Source organism: Notechis scutatus, chromosome 3, assembly GCF_049901735.1.
Source record: "Notechis scutatus isolate UNSWTSFEM ecotype Mainland chromosome 3, rNotScu1.2, whole genome shotgun sequence".
Classification (NCBI taxonomy): domain Eukaryota; kingdom Metazoa; phylum Chordata; class Lepidosauria; order Squamata; family Elapidae; genus Notechis; species Notechis scutatus.
Window position 1 is genome coordinate 108442570 of NC_142011.1, and position 20200 is coordinate 108462769.

Here is a 20200-nt window from a genome sequence, read left to right on the forward strand (position 1 = left end):
TATTATGAGCTATTAAAAATGATCTGCAGGAAGGAGAAGTTGAACCTCTATGTAACCTATTTGTACTTTCCAATTACCTGATGTACAAAGCAGTATGAAATAAGCGTGTATTGAAAATTGCAATAAATAAAACATGTAAAAAAACGTTTGCAATAAAGTTGAGAGCAATTTACACAGAATAAAACAATCTTTTAATCCTCTAAAATAGGGGTGTCAAACTCACATTGTCATGGTGGCGTCATGTGACATATCTGAACTTTTTCTCCCTTTACTAAACGGGGCGGGACCAGCATATGACGCATCTGGCCCATGGGCTGTGAGTTTGACAGCCCCCCCTAAAAAAAAAAAAAAAAAAATCTAATAATATCCAAAGGAAAAAAAAAAAAACAAAAAAGCGGGGAATAAAAAAACAACCCCCCCAACCCTTCCAAATTGTGTAAATCAAAATTTTCCCAAAAAAAAAAAAAAAATAAAAAAAAATTAAAAAAAAAAAAAATAAAAAAAAAAAAAAAAAAAAAAAAAAAAAAAAATAAAAATATAAAATAAAAAAAAAAAAAAAAAAAAAATAAAAAAAAAAAAAAAAAAAAAAAAAAAAAAAAAAAAAAAAAAAAAAAAAAAAAAAAAAAAAAACCAAAAAAAAAACAAAAAAAACAAACAAAAAAAACCCCACCACCACCCCCCCCCCCCCCCCCCACACACAAAAAAAAAAAAAAACAAAAAAGAATATTCCACAACAGTTATGAGAATTTTACCTAATTAAAAGGAACAATGTGTTATAAAATGAGTTATAATTAAAGTGTTGATCCAAAATGGCTTTAAAGCAGGTTCTTGCATTGAAATAAAGCCCCTGGATTCATAAAGATGCTTTTTCTTTAAGTTCAATAAATATAGTACCAAAAGAAGATCTCTCAAATTCTGATGGTATGTGCTTGGAGAGGAGTGTATTTTTAGCAACTTTTTGCTGTAATAGTAATTGGTGTTTATACACATATTTGGTAACGCTTAGCAACTCTTTTGATGGAAATATTGTCCAGACAGAGGTGGAACAGCTCAGTTTAGTCTGAGTCACAGCATTTGCAAGAAGTGAGTTATGGGATGAGTTACAGCTGTGCCACTCACGTGCAAATAATCTAATGTAAACCCTTTTTGGATTTGCTTTGGAGTTCCCCCATTCCTGGGCAGTCTTTGAGGGAAAACTAAAAACTGTGTTTTAGATTTTACTCCTATAGTGTTTAGTTGGATAAGCTGCATTTCCATTCATCTTCTGGCTTATCTGTCCTTGAGTAAACAAGAAAGACAAAACTTTCTTTTAATTCATATTTTAATTAGTTACTTTTTAATGGAAGAAAAAGAGAACAAGGATATGTAGTATCAATAACTAGACAAAAGAAATTACCAGGGTTCTACCAGATTTAATGCTCAGATATTATTGAGGGAAAATTACCATAAAAAAGAATACTTTAAGTTATTTCATAGTTAGAAAAATAATGTGTCTCCTATATTTTGTTATTTAATGATATTTAATGATAATGAAGTTTTTAGAAGAAAAACTTCTAAATATATTATATGTAATTAGTTTCTAAATTCTTTTTTATACTGCAGCTAATATACATTATTTATAAACATTTAAAATATAAACATTTAAAATGTTTATATATTTCTGATTGCATTTCTTTTGGACAAATTAATTTTCCCCTTAGAAACCATACCCTGGATGCTTGAATTTGTCTGCATAACATATAAGATATAGAAGCCGTTCTCATTTGAATAAGAAAGTGAAAAGTTGATAGCGATAAAAACATACGGCAATGACTTTTGAGTAGTTTTTAAAATTATATTTGAATTATCAGGATATACCTTTACAATTCTGATTTGGGACCTTCTAAATTGCAGCTTGATGTCTTAGTTCATTCCTTCAGTTTATTTATGTGTGTCTTTGTGCCCATGATGAAGAGTTGATTATGATGTTATTAGTGATTCCACACTTATGCAGAAGTGTCACTGAAACATCTGTGATAAGGATGGAATGCCACTTCCATCCAAATTGTGCCATAGGATGTTCCTTAGAACAACCAATGTGGTTTCTTTCCCATGACCACATTTGAATCCAGATGGCTACGGGTCCAGTAATCTATATCCTTCTGTTTCCTCTGCAACTGCAGTCACATCACCTTCTCAATAATCTTTTTACCCAAGAGAAGTTTAATGATAAAACCACAGTTAATTCAGTTTTGTTAGATCTCTGAAGTGGGGAGTGGTCACATTAGTTCCTTTTTAAGAACCTCTCACATCTCCCCTTCTTTCAAAGTGGCATTAAACTCCACATCTTTTCCCTGCCTGCTTTAACTAGCCAATTGAGGCATGGGTTGAATCTGCAAGGGGCAGAACTAAAGTAACAGTGGACTCTGCTGATTTCCTCAGAATTGACAGGTCAAAAGCCTCCTAGATCAGTGGTCCCCAACCTTTTTTGTACCAGGGACCGGTTTCAAGCAGAAAATTTTTGCAAGGACCGGGGGAGAGAGAGGGAGGGGGGCTTTTCCTGTCGCCGCAGCTATTCTGAAATGCCCGTTTCACCCCCACCCCACCCCGCCCGCCCGCTTCAATCCACAGTGTCCCGTTCTGCCTGCCTGCCTGCCTGCCTTAGTTTCTGGTTGTTTGGGAGCAGCTTCGGCTGAGAATAATAACTATTCGTCTCTTTTACTCAGCCGAAGCTGTTCCGATTCAACCATTAACGAAGGCAGGCAGGCAGGCAGAACGGAGCACTGGGTTGAACACACACCCCCGGCGCGGGCGGGCGGGTGGGGAGAAACGGGCGCTTCGGAGGAGCTGCTGCGACAGGAAAAGCCACCCCCTTCTTTGAAGCAGTTTCTTCCTGTGCTGGTGGAGGAGCGAGAGAGCGACTGAGAGAGCTGACCCAGAGAGAAGGACAGGCTTCGGTAGCTTCCTCCCTCCCTTCTTTCATTTGTGTCCTTGATCCCTGATCCCAGCAGCATTCACCGAAGGCGAAGAAAGCCGCCATTTTTTTAAAAAAAAAATTCTTTGCGGCCCGGTAGAGAGTGCTCCACTTGGGGACCCCTGTCCTAGATGACACCACCACACCTCACTTCTGTCATTTCAAATTCTGTTTGTCCAGATTCCAACTTAGAGCAAATGTGAATCATTCAAAAAAATTGGCTAGGAGATCACAACTTACATTGACTAGTCTTTTAGCCTATTCTTCCCCAAAAGGATCATGGACATTTTAAATGTAGAAGCTGGCCAGCATTTCACAGCTGCAATAAGGGCAGAGAAGTTACATACTTTGCCACCTTTAGTACTGAATAGGCTTGTACGTGAACTCTAATTCATATTTGCTTCTTGTTTTCCACCAGCATTGCTCCTGGCATCTCTATCTGCTTCATTTCTTAGATCTCCTCAGTAAACCAAGGAGGTGCATGGGATAAGTAGACCACTCATAAAAATAATCCTGTCAAGCACTTTAATTGCCTCTAGCAAATCACTTCAAAATATGTTGCCAAGACTGCAGGGACTTGACCAAGCAATTACGAAAAGACAAGACTGATGGGAAGTCCATTTGTGTCTAAAACTATGAAACTATGCCTTTCATTTTGTTCATTCATTCATGTTCTTCACCATATATTTTGTTTATATTAGTTGTCACTTGGTGAGTTTTTGAATATTGACTTCAGTCAAGAATCATGACTTGATTAATTGGTTAATCCACGTAAATGTTTTTTTAGAAAAATAGAAAGGCAAGCATTAGATTGCAGACTCATTGTCAGATATAGTGTTCCCTGCTAACAATTAGGAAAGTAATTGGTCATTTTGTCCACTACTTCATAAGTGTAATCAAGGCCCAGTGTTATCACAAGCATATTCATGCTCTTCTGTTGCAGGCTTGGATCTCTATAGACTGCCTTGAAAATCAATATATTGCTGCCAACATACCACCAGTTGGGAGGTATCTGCACTGTATTTGCACATTCAGGATTGATAAACAACTACTGGCATATTTATAAATCAGGATATCTAGATAGAAGGAGGAGGGAAGTAATTTCCTTAATTATCTTATGTAATTCTGCAAAACAATTACAGCATAAGTAACCCACAGGACTAAAATGTTTTTTTAAAATGTGTGCTCTTGGCCAGCTTTTCACTGAACATCATGTAATTGAACAGCTGTCATGTACAGCCGGGTAATACTACACAAATATCCTGCAGAAAGTTTCACTCCAGCTAGTTTCAAAGTTAACTAAATAATTAAGAGGAAAGAAAATACTAATGCTATTAAATTACCCTTCTCCATTCTGGAACTCTTGGTAATCCTCAGAAGTCTTAACCAGAATGATCAATAACCTTCCTGGCTGGGAACCCTGAGAGTTGCAGTCCTAATCCATTGGAAGGATTCCAGATTGGGCAATGTTGGGTTAAATAAAATAATAAATGTATCAGGAATCTTCAACAGTTTTTTTAAAATTTAGTCAACACTTTGAAAGCAAGCTGTGGGTACTCAATTTCTACGATGGGTGGGTGGGTGCCTATTCACAAAATTCCAACTTAACAGAAAGGCTCATTATCAATTGTTAGTTTGCTTTTTGTCTCGAACTGGGCAATATATATTAACAAATAAATCCTGCCCTGAAACTTCTTTCGTTTCTTCATTCAAAAAACTCTATAATAAGTCCTATGGGATTCTTGGAAATGAAATGGATTCTGGAGATTGATATTATATGAACTTCCTTTTAAATTTTTGTTTAAAAATGTGTTTTAGACAAGCACTTTGGTATCCATCCACAGGTTCAATAATGAGGATGTCTACAATAGACAGTTCTTGCCCATTCTCTACAAATATGACTGGTCTTGTCTTTTTGTTGGGATGCTTCCCATGGACTGCAACTCTGACTTGGGGGGCTGGGAAAGCTGTGTTACTCCTAGAGTAACATCCTTAAGTTGGGTTTTAAAAATTCAATAGCAAAATCCAGCACCAAATACCAGCATTTAGGGCCAAAATAAAGTCCAACGCATCATTTTTTCTTTTTCAAGACCTTTCCCTCCATCTGGCTGAAAAACTACCCAGTCATTAATCCTTCCACTTTTAGCATTAATTTATTTCCTAGATATAAAAAGCAAAGTGAAGCAGTAGCCTTGGAATACATTTTACATTCCAGTAGTCTTTCAAGACAAGGATATCACACCACCTTAATTGTGCAGATAGTTTTCTAACCATTAGCTTTAGTTTTCATTAATTTGTATTTTGCTGAAAAGAATGATCTATAATTTGATCTCTTGGAATATTTATGGGATTTGATCAGTAAGCAACTTTATTTTAAATACTGCAGCAATGTCAAGTATGTCTTTATTAGTTTACTTCAAAAAAGGAGACATAATAACCAGCAAACCAAAATATCAAATAAAATAACTAGAATCAAACCAACTGCAAATTAACCAGTTTATGCATTGCCCTCCCTCTAAACCTCTCACATAATTAAACTATGTTCTGATGCTACCAAAGGAGAGAAGGAAAAGTAATCTGTACTGCAAAAAAAGATGTTAACCATTATCTCTTCTTATTTATCTTATGATAGCAGAACTCAAATGGCCCATTCATCTCAAAAGTCAGCAGTCTTGTCTTCCTATCATGGAGACATCCTGTTTGCTCTGTCAAGCATCTTTTAGACTTTTTAAGGAGTTGTATCAACTTCAGAAAAATTGGATACTTTTCTGAAATAACAAGTTGCTTTCTACTGTCTTCCATTTATCCATGAGCTCTGATGATCTGTACAAGTGGTTTAAGCTATGGCTGGTATAGAGGTTAACCTGGAATCCTAATGTATCCTGGAACATAACAATAAATAAAGCACCAATGGAAGAGGAAACTGTATATGTAGGTCAGGATTGAATTGTGGAGTCCTTGGTGCTCTCTGAACTTGGTTGTTTGCAGATTCAAAAAGTAAAAAATCTCCCCAATCAAGAAACTACAACTCAGACAAACAATTAGTAAACAACAGCCTAATCAAGGAACTACCTTGATTAGGGAGAAAATAATATATAAATAAAGAGCAAGTCCCAAAGCTGTCTAGCACCAAAAATGTTAAGTTTCATGCCTGTCCCATATTTTATAATTAATTTCATCTGTCCAAAGGCTAAGACAACAATTTGCACAGATTATGACTGATATGCCTTCTGTTTGAAAGAAGATATTTGGCTGCTGCCAGTGGCATCCCATCTGCTTTTGTCTCCATAAGCACCTCGGAAGGTCTCAAATGAAGCCCTTACCAAGGCTGTCTCCCACTTTGGGACTTCTTTGTTTAATCCTTGCTTTTTCCCAACAAGAAACATGAAGGCAAAAGGAACTCCCAAGAAAGCCAGTATTTCAAAGTACTTTAAAATGAGTGGACTTCCTGTCCCCCACAATTGATGTCATGGGCTCCTGTAAGGAGGCCAGTCTAGTTCTTGGTCAGAACATTCTGCTTTGGGTTTCATGTGAGGCAAATTACATCTTATATTTTAATATCTATTGTGTTAGGATTATTAAATTATGGGCTTCATGATTGGGAGATAATTAGTCATGGAGATGAAATTTAGGGCTAAACTCATTTTCTATGTATGTAGAGGAGAAACGACGTTTTGTAATTGAGTTCATGCACTAAAAGTGGAAAAGTCAATATTCAAAAAGGCTGAGAAAGATTGGATTGAGAAACAGAGGTCCTATAAAAGAGAATTACTAAATGAAATTGACCCATGCCTGGCTTAGTACAGGGCAGAGCCCCCAATCTTTTTGGATCATGAGCAAATGTCGACAAGGACAACATTGAAATGGAATTTTGTCACACCCTGAGGCTCCCTTTTCCTATCCCTCATATTTTTGCTCTCTCTCTTTTTTTAAAAAAGAAAAGATGGCCACTCTTCCCAAAGCAATGTTGAATTTTAGCTGCATATCTGTTTTATTTTCTTTGAAAGCTTTTGAGTCCCAAAAGAATACTTGGAAGTAAAGAAGAATGCCAGAGATACATATTTTGCAATACAGCATACTAACTTTTCATTTTTTAAAATAAAACTCAGAGTAACACCATTTATTGTACACCTCCATATACTTTTACCTTTCATCTTATTCAATAATTTATATTTTTTACTATGTGGTCTTCCTACATTCCAAGTTGCAGTCTTCCACATATGCCTTAGGATACAAGTTCCTTTGAATCTGTGTTTTTCAACCTTAACAACTTTATGCATTTCAATTCCACGAATTCTTTAGATAATTGCTTATAGCAGGAGTGGGAGTATAGTAAAGTTTCAGGCTAGGCATGATCAGGGTGGTATTTTCTTCCCTTAGTATGTTTTCTGTTTCACTACATCCTTGTTATTAAATTTTCATGAAAGAGAATCAAACTTTTCTGGATACCAGTGAAGAGTACTGTTTCACTGCAGACATTTAGCTCATTCAGAAACAAATAGCAAGAACAAAAATAACCAAGGGCAGTTCAGGCTGCAGAATTTTCTGGAGTGAACCTCCCATGAATGTAGGAAGCTGGCCACCTACTGAGAGGTACTGGGATGGTGCAAGTTTGAAGGCCAGCTGGCATGTATGCAAAAATGTTAGGAGGGAAGACTGATTGATTACGTAAGTGATGAGAAAAGCTTCAGAAAAGCTTCATTAGTCTTAATGAAGAATAAGATTATTCAGGGGAATCCTACATAACCTACCTTAATTAAATGAGGTGGTTTAATTATAAAATTAAATCTCATCACTTGAGACTTTCAAGAAGAGATTGGACTGCCATTTGTCAGAAATGATGTAGGGCCTCCTGTTTGGATGGGGGGTTGGACTAGATGATCTACAAGGTCCCTTCCAACTCTGTTCATCTGTTGATCTGTATAGTTTCCAAACTAAGAAACGGGGTGGGAGTTGAAATAGTTCCTAGTGCAATTTTGCCCATTTTCCTGCCAGAAATGGTGTTTTAAATGGCTAACAGTAGTTAAGCATGCATCAGGAAAGATAAATTTAATTCACAGCGAATTAAAAATGCATCAGACTAAATAGCAACCAACCAGTAAAAGCTTATTTCTTAAATAAATCAACTTAAATGCCAAAGTTAAAGAATACTGTCTTTGTAAGAAAAAAAGATGCTACGGAGAATACTCATCTGGCCTCCATTAGCCCAGAGATCCAGAGACAGATGGTGTACCCAAAAAAACTCTCTTGTTTTTCTTTTCATATTCCTTGTGATTATGGGGGATAAAAAAGGGGGCCTTGCTCAAGGCCAAGCTCACTTGGATGAATGTGAGCCTTCTGACTGCAATTTGTTTAGGACTTTGTCTATGATAACTTCACTTGCATTGTGCTCAAATGCACCAAAAAACCATCAAAGCCCCTCAGATTAAGAAATCAGTTGTTCCCTGGAAAGGATTATCTTAGGTTTCCAAATACTTGTGAAGGCATAGGTAAATGTGTTACAATAGTCAAATGGAATAATACAGCCAAGAATTAGGGGTTCATCATCACATCCAGTATGATATACTTCTCAAAATAGCATACCATTTGTAACTGTGGCAGCAATCTTGGTCACCTAGTTCAGGTCTGAATACAGGAATATATATATATAAGGCATAGCGGTGTATTTCCTAGTCTGATCTGTTATGAGAAGGGACAGAGGAACAGATCCAAGAATCTAGTTTTCAGTTCACTCTTCTTAGCTATCTATGTAGGTGTGAGTTTTTTGTGCAATTGCCACCACCATTGACCAACAGAGCAATAGTTGAAAGACATAACTTGGCACTAGAGGAACCAGTAGACTGCTTCAGCCATGTGTTCTGACACAGTGCAATTGCTGTAAAAGAGAGAGCCTTGCTATGTTGGTAATCTAAAGCTGAGTGTCCTTCCAGTAGTCCTGTATCTTCCAGGAGGCAGCCATGTACCTAATCTGGGTGCGTAGGGAAGCGCAGAGAAAGAAGCAGTGAAAGAGAAGGGGAAGCTTTTCATAACTAAGACTAGGCCCTTGGGAGTTCTAACTGGACCCAGTTGCTCTGCTCACCGGGCAAGTTGGTTTAGGAGGCAGGAGAGAAATCAGATTTCACAGATAGTGGAATCACAGCTGTCTCCACTTTCTTTTGAATTATTAAAAACAACTCGGTTCATTTGAATTAAGTTCGGTTTCTTAGCCTCTAACTTAAAATTAATTTAAAACTTCCACCAATTTAAAACTTGTACAACAACTTCAGATAAAATTAAGGGAGAAAATTATTTGCATATTGGTAACCTTGAACTCTTTTTTAATAGATTCCAATTGCCGATGCTTATTTTCTAGAAGGCAAATCAATAAAGCTTTAAAAAAGCTAAGTACATGGTAGAAGTGAGGTGTTCATTCCCAAAAGATGCAGCTTCTCTTTTCAGTTCAGTTTTCTGCTCCTTTTTTTCACTCTTTTCGCATAAGACAAATTCATCTGGCTCAAAGTAAATAGCTTTGCCAAGTAATTGGCTGGATCTGAACCATAAATCCCCACTCAACATTATGTAAAGCTGGTGCCTAAAGGCCCTCCCAGCTTAAACGAGCAGCTTTGGTAAAACTTCCTTCATTTGCGCCACTCCTTCCCCAAAGGGAAAGAAAAGCCAAAAAAAAAAAAAGAGCAAGTAACTTTCTAGTTATTACAGTGTTCTGTATGAGGTGACAAAATGCGGCAGATGTTAAGAAGTGCCTTGAGTAAAGTTCTGCAGCCCTGATATTGTCCTAAGAGGCCAGATTACTTTTATAGACTGGTTATCCATCTCTGGTTTAGCTAAATCTGAGGAGGGCAATGTTTCAGAGGTCTAGAGCTACTGTGACCTTGAAGAAATGTACTTCTAGTCCTAAATGTAACAATTTCACCCAAATAAATATGCCCCAAAATAAAGACTATCCTGTATGATAAAGACTTTATTCTCAAAATAGTATATTGTTGCTCTTTTTACTCAAGCTTATCTTCTTTGCATATATTAACTGTTGTAATCATTCTGGAACACAACAGAGAAAAGAATGAGGAAATTGGAGGTCATTTGGAGGGAAATTCCAGATTGCATGGTTTCTATCATTTTGGTATAGACGAGTGTAGGGAAGAACTTCCTGCTGTTTAATGGTCACTAAACAGGGATAAAATTGAGAATTACAAAACCAACTTTAGCTTTCATTTCTAAACCCTTATGGGAAAATCATCAAACTAGGACACATTTTAAATGCTTTCTCTTTAATTGAATATGGATGCCAGTTGAGTTTAGATAAGGAAGTATCATCAGAAATAGGACTCTCATTAATGCTGCCAAAAAAAGCCAGTGTAGTCCTAGGCTACATCAACAGAGGGATCAAAGTCCCTCTTTATTAACCTGAAGTGTTAGTACCGTGTTTTTCCAACAATACGGCCTCCACCAATAGGAAGGCCCAGCATGATTTCTAGGCATGAGGTGAAATGAAGCCCCACCTCCAAAATTTAGGCCTATTTAAACCATGCGCTTTCCCCACCATTTCTCACATCGTTCGTTAGAACTACACGAGGTGAAGAGAAATGGGGGAAGGGCAGGGGGTGGGGAGAAAACTTGCTTGTAGGAGTGCCCTGCAGGTAGCCTAGGCTAGAATACCCTGATAGCAGCTCCCCGAAGGCAGAGCCCCAGCCGCTTCAGGGCGTGGCGTGGCTGCCCATGTCCCCTTGCCTGTAGGCAGTTTCTTTCGGGCGATGGAAGCTCCCCAAGGGCAGTCACCAGCCACTTTGATTGGCTGATAGAAGCGGCCTCGCGGCGAGGGAGTGGTGGCCTCACCCGAGGCCGCTTCTACCGGCCAATTGAAGTGGCTGGTGACTGCCCTTGGGGAGCTTCCATCGCCTGAAAGAGACTGCCTTTAGGCAGGGGACACGGGCAGCCACGCCACGCCCTGAAGCAGCTGGGGACTCTGCCTTCGGGAGCTGCTGGCAATAGAAGCGGCCTCGTGGCGAGGTATGTGCATATGGACCGCTCTAGGTGGGGGAGGAAATTAAGTCACCCCCGAAAAGACGGCCTAGCCATTTTTTCGGGGGTCAAAAAAAAAAAAAGGCCCAGCCTTATTTTGTGAGAAACACGGTACCACTTTATACTGCTTTGATAAGTATAGTATAGTATGATGAAATGGAATACACCATCCATTTCTGGTCACCATGATACAAAAAAGATGTTGAGACTCTAGAACAACGGTCGCCAACCAGTGTGGGCCGCAAGAAAATTTTGGTGGGCCGCAGCATGCTGAGGCGGGGAGTTGGGGCAATCCTGCAGTCTCCCATGTCGTGGCTGCTGCCTCCTGCCTCAGCGCATCGAGGAGGCCGAGCAGCAGTGGGAAGAGCACGGACCTCCTGAGTCGCAGGAAGCAGCTGCCCTCAGGTGAAGATGTTGCGAGGGGGAAGCTCTACCCCTCTTCCTCCTCGCCAGAAGCACTCGCATGTTCAGCGGGAAGGAGGTGGCTTGTCGGGGGCCAGAGGGGCAGTGAGGGCTTTGCGTGTGAGCGCTTCTTGTGAGGAGGAAGAGAAGCTCTTGGGGGGGTGCAGGAGATCGCGCCCTCCCCTCGCAAGCCAGGTGAGGCTTCCAGCTCGGCCCTCCTTCCCTCCCCCAACTCCAGGCAGCCACACCTGGCAAAAGAGGGAGAGGTTTCCTCTGACTTGGGAGAGATATGAAATGACAGGAGACCAGATTTTTTTTGGGGGGGGGGTGCTCTGCTTTTCTTATATATATATATATATATATATATATTGTTATAATTAAATAAGCATTTTTATATTTAAAAATATATATTTATATATATATTTATATATTTATATATTACAAAATTAATTTTTTAAATAGTACATTTATATTTAATATAAAAAATAAAAAAATATTAAATATATTATCTTTTTTAAAAAAATTCATATTAGTGGTCCTCCAGATTTAAAAGTATGAGTTTGGTGATCCTTGAGGCCCAAAAGATTGGCAACCCCTGCTCTAGAAAGAGTGCAGAGAAGAGCAACCAAGAGAATTAGGGGACTGGAGGCTAAAACATACAATGAACAGTTGCAGGAATTGGGTATGTCTAACAAAGAGAAGGACTAGGAGTAACATGATAACAGCCCTTGCAATATTTGACAGTATAGTCATAGTAAGGAAGGGGTCATTTTAATCTCCAAAGCATCTGGGGACAGGAGAAGAAGTAACGGAAGGAAATTTATCAGGGAGAGATCCAATCTAGCATTAAGGAGAAATTTTCTGACAGAACAATTAACCCAATTCTGTTATTCTGTATTGTGATATATTTTTGGTCTCCATTGCTTTTTATATCGCTCTGATTCCACTGATGTTTATTTTGAATCAAATGCCATCAGGCTACTGTAGGACTTACCCAAGCAAAAGGGAAAAATGACTTTTGCACTACAGAAATGATTTGGAATAACGAAGGAAAATACAACTTCTTTTAAATATGGTTTAGTGATGACAACAACATGGAATTTTGATTAGATAAATGCATAGCATTGACAATAAAAAATAAGGAAAAAATTGAATTCCTAGATGGACAATGGAAGAAAGTTTAAAATATTTGGGCATTTTAGAAGCAAATAAAATGTTGCAAACTCAAATGAAAAAAGAAAAACATATCTCAATATATCAAACAAATAAGAAAAGTTTTAAATTGAAGCAGAATGGTATTAATATAATCAAAGCCAGTAATACCTAGTCACTGGAATATGCTGCCAGCAGTAAGACTCAACACAAGCCAAACTAAATGCTTTGGACTGCAAGTCCTGAAAATTTACAATAGTACAGTGTGTGCTACATTCAAAGAGTGATTGTGTGGAAACAAGCAATAGAGGATGACATCAAAGATTTAAATGATTACCTAAAATCAGAAAAAGAGAAAATGATAATTGATGTGTTCAAAGAAAATATTTTGATTGTGACAGCATTAAGGGCAGCATGCAAAAATCAAAACAGTTAAAACAGTGAATGAAAAATTGGAAAAAGAAAACCTTTGCGCAGTCAAAAGAAATAAAAAGCAATTGCTTCATATTGCATCCATCAGGAGTAACAGTAAGACTAATATTTCAGCTCCAGAATAGGTACTAGCAAAAAACAAACAAACATTTAAAAAAAAACTTGAAAAACTGTAAGCAACTTATTGGGGGGGAAAATGAAGCTGTTAACCATTCATTGAATACATGTACATGTAGCAAAATTGTCCTGTCAGATTATAAAATAAAAAAATGTGTGGCAGAAATAATATACAGGATGTATCTTAAAGGTATGAATTTGATATCTCAAAGTATAGGTATGCTGATAACATTGAAAAAGTGACTCAGAATGATCATATAAAAACGTTATGAGACTTCCAAATTCAATTATACCACAATACATCAGAAAAAAACTGGAAAAAGATGTTGCTTACAGCTTGATAACCAAGTGGCACTAGGATATCCCAAAAGGAACTGAAAAGATTGAGAACTATTGTGGCTTAACCATGGAATAAACTGGCAAACGTTTTTCCATAGGTGTTGGAGTATTAGAAGTTACAATAAAATTAACAAAACAACTGAAAAATTAGAAGTATTCAGCCTTGCAAATTCAGCTATCAAAAACACTTGTAACATTCTCAGACTTTTAGATACTGCTTGAATTGATCCTAAACCATCATAATATTTGCTGAGCATTCTTCAAAATAGGATAAGTAACAATATATCTAAATCTGAAAGAGCAAAGCCTTTATTATAAACTGGATGTTTTGAAGTATTTTGAAGTATGACTTTTCTTTTAGAAGTAGGTTGATTATTTGTCCTAAATCATTTTCTTGCTTTTAAAGCCTGCCTGCCATTTTTCTAAATAAATTACAGGCACCCTTGCTTCTGTGAAGTCATTTTAGTTTTTTTTTCCTTTTATATCCCCAATATTTTTATTTCTGATTAATTCTTCCTTCTTCTGTCCTTTTGTAGAGAAAATAATTAATGGGCAAGACTATGAAGTTATGATGCAGATAGACACTGAAGTAATGGACACCAGGATCCTGCATATCAAAAGCTCATCCATCCCACCTTACCTTCGAGAACAGCAGAGGAACCATACGACGTCCTTCTATCATTCTCCTCCAACTGTTCCAGAGGCAGCTTCTGCTGTGAGAACGATCAGTGAATCACCCCAATAGGCTCTCCAAATGAGGCCTTCATATGTGCTCTGGGACAGGCAACCTGTGTAGGTTTGCCATGGCAGTGTCAGGGGCAGTATCCTGTCTTAGACAACAGCTTCAGGTTTTTGGATCTCAGGATTCTGTCTGCTTTTAGACCTAGCCAAAAATAGTTTCTCACCCACTCTGTCTAGATTATCTGCCATCTTTATAAGACAATATTTAAGGGCCTAAAAACTTCACGTTGTTGAAAGGAATACTAACATTGCAATGGGTAAAATAGTGTTATTGGTGGAAGTGAGGCTTCTGTGGGGTTAACTTAATTCCTGGGATGGGGGTTGGGCACTAAATGTCATTTCTTTCCCCTACCTTCTTCGAAATAAATATCAATTTTTTGGCAGTTTCTGAAGAAGAAAGGAGCCACATATAAATTACAGGGTATTTGTCGCTAATTGTTTGTATTCTATTTTTTATTTTAGTTGGTCTGTAGAGTTTATCCTTCGCATTCTTTATTCAATCTTATCCTGGGTTCTCTTTCCTGTTTCTTTTTACCAGTGGGGGAAGGTGGAAGAAAATAAGGAACTACAGGCTTTTGTTTACCAAATTAGAGTTTAAGCCATTTGCTACACTCTCTATTTTCTGTATTTTTTCATTATTTTATTCAGTCTCTAGACAAAGCCCTATGTCCTACACTGCCTTTTTCTTGTACTTTATTATACAACAAATGCCCAGTCCAGCTATTTTGCATTTGTTACACAAGATACAGATGTTTTGTTGATACCGCCCTTTAACTATGTGCAAATAGTTGTAAAGTATTGTTACTGGGGAAATTATAGAAATTAAAATTCTGCCAGAATGTACCTGAACCAGTTTCATGGGCACCTATTGACCGAACCTTGCAACATTATTAACGAAGAGCTTTGTTTTGAACACTCTCTTATTACTTTGGGCTAAATATTAAGTGAATATACTGGAATTGGGGCAAGTGGTGCTTCTCTATTGGCCCAGGTTCTGTGCGCATCTTCATGAGCTTCCTACATGAATTTGCTCATAAGAATAATTTATGTCCTCTGGTTTGGCAACAGGGAAGGATCAAAAAGGGTAGGTTCTAGGGGAAAGGCCCCCATTCATACCGAGAGCGCTAGATCAATGAGAACAGGTTCTCTGCTTTTTCCACTCCACCTCTTCCATTGGCATAGTTCATGCCCACATTGGGCATATAGAATACCCACATTGGGATATACTTCAAGATTGGGATAGGGGAGGATGTGTTGCCCAGTGCATAGATCTTTACAGGGGATACAAATTAGAGCATAGTACTGCATAATCTACTTTATTTATTTCTTATCAAATAGCTAAGCCTCCTTTAGATGTAAATATCCTCAGGGCAGATTTCATAGCAAAGTTAAGACTAGTGAGGAAAGAGGAGCACTAGGCTAAGCATCTGTGAAGTGGGAAAAATAAGCTCTGAATGTAAAAGGCTGCTTCAAATAGGTGGAGAACGTATGCCTCACAAGCAAAGGTTTGTGTGCCTCTCAGCAAAGAAAACCTCCATTGGCTCACTCCCATTGCATAGTCATCATCTACTTTTCTTCCCTTCTGTATGTGTGTGATTTTGTTTGACCTCCAAAATTCCACTTCCACATCTTGCACTCTTTTATTAAATATTATCACCATTTCCACAAAAATCCACTTCAGGCATTGAACAGATATTTATGCAAATGTATGAGCAATGTGATCAATGAGCAATATGATCAATATAACAACAGATCTGAAAGGGTAAGCAGTAGAGTCTTCCCTGAAAAGGGGTAGGCAAAATTCTTGTCTGTAACTGTTGTGTTGTGGGTTGAATCGTTGATACATTAACTCTTCTGGATAACAGATTGAGTAGGAGTTGTAATATTACATGTGTATACTTCAACCTGAAAATGTATCAGCTTTATTTATTTTCTGTGCTGGATGTAACCAAGGTAAAGTCAATGATATGTACATCTGAATTTCTTTTAAGTCTTTCTTCAGAAGCATAAAAAGTGACCTGGACAAAACCTAACAAAATTAAACAAAGATAATAATCCACCGTAAACAGTAGCAAAATAATTAAACAGCATAAAACTAAAATCCTTACAGAACAAGAAAAGAAACTGGCCGCAAAATTAGGCCAAGTCAGCTTCACCCCCATATTTTCCACCTGCTCTGCCACAATTCTTGTTTGTGTTGTGTATTATAAGCTCACAAGGCAAGAATCCTTTTTTATTAGTTATTCTGTAGAGTGCTATGAACATTGATATATCAGAAGCACAGTGCATAACCCTGTCTTGAGAGTAGCATGAAATTACTTGTTAAAAATTCTGTCATCAGAATTGCATTGTACATGGAGCTGAGGATCTCAGAGCATTCAGTCTTGAGGGACAAAACAATTCTGTTATTTTTTTTTTGAGAAAATTCGTCTGGCTCTTACTGGAAATTAAGTAATGTTTTGTAAACATTATTTGATTAAAGAAGGCGTTGTTCACTTGGATGCTGATGTTCCTTCGTGCCACAATCAGGAGAACACTTTTCCCTGTTAACTGTTCCCTATACACATCCATACTATGTGCAATTTGACGCTGGAAAAATAAACAAAAAGATGTTTGAATGTGCACTTAAAAAAACAGTAGGGAACAGATCAGTGAGCAATTTACTAGAAGTTTTTTTGGGTATCTTGAAGATAAACCTTGGTAGTTATCCTGGTTTTCAGATTAATTTCACCCAAGATCACAATTTTCCAGATGAGAAGCATTTTTAGTTCAGCTAATTTTTTTCCTGCATCTTAAAGTTAGTGTTATAATAAAAATCTTTTGCAATCAAACTAAGTTGTATATCCATGAAGCTAATTGCCAACTAAAATCTAGCAGTGGTTTTGAATATCAAAATATCCCAGATCCAATTTTGCTAAATATATTATCTTGAGAAAAAGTATCTGCTGGTAGAAAAGTATACCTTTTGAAAAGACGAATCAGTGGGCTGGGGAAAAGAGAATTCAAGACTTAGAGTCAATCAAACCTAAGTTTGTTTTTAGTTTTCTGTCTGCCTTAAGCATCCTTCCTTGCTTGAAAAACTTCCCCTTCTTGAGGGCCCTTGTTCATCTCTAGTCTGGCCAACTGTAGAAATCAGTTTCGAGCTGTTCTCCTGCCAGCCTCAGCATTTCTTTAATATTGCCTGTCCAAAATTAGCCAACTACTTTTGGCTGAGTAAATGTCCCGTGTTGCTTTTTCATTACTGTGCTGGAAATACAACTTTTTGCAGAACACTTTATTAAAAACAAACAAGCCTTCCTCCTCTGAGAAAGTATATGGACAACACTTTCACAAAAGCCTAAAATTTCTTGAGTGTTTTCTTTATAGACTGTGGCATCTTTAAACAATGTTAAATTTGTATCTTGCACATTAGGTTGGGTCTGTGCTTTGAGTAATGCTGTAAAGTAGGTTCTGTTAATTTGAGACACTTAATTCAATGGCCTACTTTTAACAATTGTTAGGTTTGTATTTAATGTGATGTTTTGGTTTGTTTGTTTTGCTAATTATCTTTAAGTTATTTCCTTGTTTCAATATTGTGCTTATTTTTTTGAAACATCTGAATAAGAAATCATTTTTGTTATCTGAAATTACTGTTGGAAGAGCGATTGCATTGTCTTTTTTCTTGGTCTTTAAACAAGATACCTAGAATTGAAATCAAACTACAGGGACATCACAGTCAAGAATTACTATTGTTTACATTCTGTTCTAAAAGATAAATAAAATATACCTGTAGAGCTGTGGTATTTATTTTTATATCTGCATATCATCAAATTCACCTGTTACAAGATACCATAATATTACCTAGAGTACTAAGGAATCAGTTCCTTAGCACAGGGGTCCCCAACTACCGGGCCGTGGACCGGTACCGGTCCGTGGATCATTTTGTACCGGGCCACAAAGAAAATAAAAATAAAAAATAAAATAAAAATGGCGGCTTTCTTCGCCTTCGGTGAATGCTGCTGGGATCAGGGATCAAGGACACAAATGAAAGAAGGGGAGGGAGGAAGCAACCAAAGCCTGTCCTACTCTCTGGCTCAGTGGCTTCGGTTTCCTCCCGCCTCGTTCCTCTCTCAGTCGCTCTCGCTCCTCCACCAGCCCAGGAAGAAACTGCTTCAAAGAAGCCGGCAGGGTGGCTTTTCCTGTCGGCGCAGCTCCTCCGAGCGTCCGTTCACCCCCACCCCGCCGCCTGCGGTTCAATCCAGTGCTCCGTTCTGCCTGCCTGCCTTCGTTTCTGGTGGTTTCGGAGCAGCTTCGGCTAAGAAAAAGAGGCGAATAGTTATTATTCTCAGCCGAAGCTGCTCCGAAATAACCAGAAACGAAGGCAGGCAGGCAGAATGGAGCACTGGATTGCACCGCGGGCGGCGGGGTGGGGGTGAACAGGCGCTTCGGAGGAGCTGCGCTGACAGGAAAAGCCACCTTGCCGGCTTCTTTGAAGCAGTTTCTTCCTGGGCTGGTGGAGGAGCGAGAGAGCGACTGAGAGAGGAACGAGGCAGACACCTGAGGGATGAGGCTAAGGGAGGGAGGGGAGACACCTGAGGGATGAGGCTGAGGGAGGGAGGGAGGGAGACACCTGAGGGATGAGGCTGAGGAAGGCAGGGCCGAGAGGTGGGGCTTCCCTGCAGGGACTTGTCCTGAGCCGCGGAGACAGCCATGGGCCGCCACCGCCCAGCGCTCAGTTTTGAAGGCGCTCCTCAGCCCGGCGCAGTTGCTGAATCTGCAGCTGAAACCCTCCGTTTTAAATGTCCCAATAGAAGAGAATATCTGTCGCTCAGGGTTGCAATGAGGAGGCATTGGCGCTCCCTGAACTTGGTGGTTTGCTGGCAGACATTTTATTACCCGACTAGGTAACAACATCAGATGTTACCTAGTCAGGTAATGAAACGTCTGCAAGCAAACCACCAAACTCGGACTCCTCCCCGGTCCTTGAAAAAGTGTTTCTGTGTGAAACTGGTCCCTGGTACAAAAAGGTTGGGGACCACTGCCTTAGCACACTAGGCCAGTGGTGGCTAACCTTTTTCGGCTCCTGTGCCAGAAGGCAATGCGCGCACAACCCCCCTCACGCACTGTGCATCTTTGTGCATGCACATGCAATTCCCCTTGCGCGCCATGCATCTGTGCATGTGTGCACAATTCCCCTCACGTGCAGTGCGTCCCTGTGCATGCATGCACGTCTCTCACACACACCCTCTGCCCTCTGTGCATGCATGCCAGATACCTGACAATCAGCTGTTGGGTGGCGGCGCGCACACGCATGCAGTGTGGCTCTTCCGGGCAACCTCTCGTGTGCTGGGGGAAATGGCTCTGCATGCCACTTCCGGCACGTGTGGCATAGGTTCGCCAACACAGCTCTAGGCAAAACAGGAACATTGGCAGGATTACGAGTAAACAACGTATTTAGGGAGTTAGTGTGCTCAGATAACTTTTGTGAAAGTGTTAAAAATAAAAAACTCGGGTAAGGATCATTCCCTATCAATCATTGGAACATCTGGGAAGTCATTTTAACTTCACCCTGGCAGGCCCCTTGTTCCTTCACAAGAAATATGTATTATAACTGTCCCAATATCTAGATGTCCCTTCATCTCTTGGCTAAAGAATTCTTAGCCCGTCTACCAACTACTTGTTTCTCCTTTTTTCCTTTGAGCACCATCCTCAGTTGCAGAATATGAACGTGATTGAAGGCATCCCTCTTTGGGGAGACTATTGCTGTTCTCAGTTGAACAAAGAGCTCCTGATGTTTTACGATTACCCAGCAAATCAGAAATAGCCTTCCTAACAACACTGTTAGAATGTTCAAAGCACAAACATATTTTTCACCCGCTGTGTCATTATATAATGGGATTGAATGGAAGTTGCATTTTGTAGTCTACTGTTCATGCCTTTCAAAAGATACTAGAGTGCCACCCCAAAATATGAAATAAAAACACTCTAAAACCCAGAGCATTGGTTATGGACAGGGTGATTGACCCTGTTTGATCCCATTGCAGCTGGAAAGGGCATGGCTTCCACAGT

General features: G+C 39.0%; 1 protein-coding gene across 1 annotated transcript in view; it reads left to right on the plus strand.

Annotated features, from left to right (window-relative positions):
- Positions 1–17925, plus strand: part of ATF6 (activating transcription factor 6) — an 86473-nt gene extending 68548 nt beyond the window's left edge. The window contains exon 16 of the mRNA XM_026686931.2: positions 13948–17925. Within this exon, the coding sequence (XP_026542716.1) occupies positions 13948–14156 (209 nt within the window). The 3' untranslated portion in view covers positions 14157–17925. The remainder of the gene's footprint in view (positions 1–13947) is intronic.
- The last annotated feature ends 2275 nt before the right edge of the window (positions 17926–20200 follow it).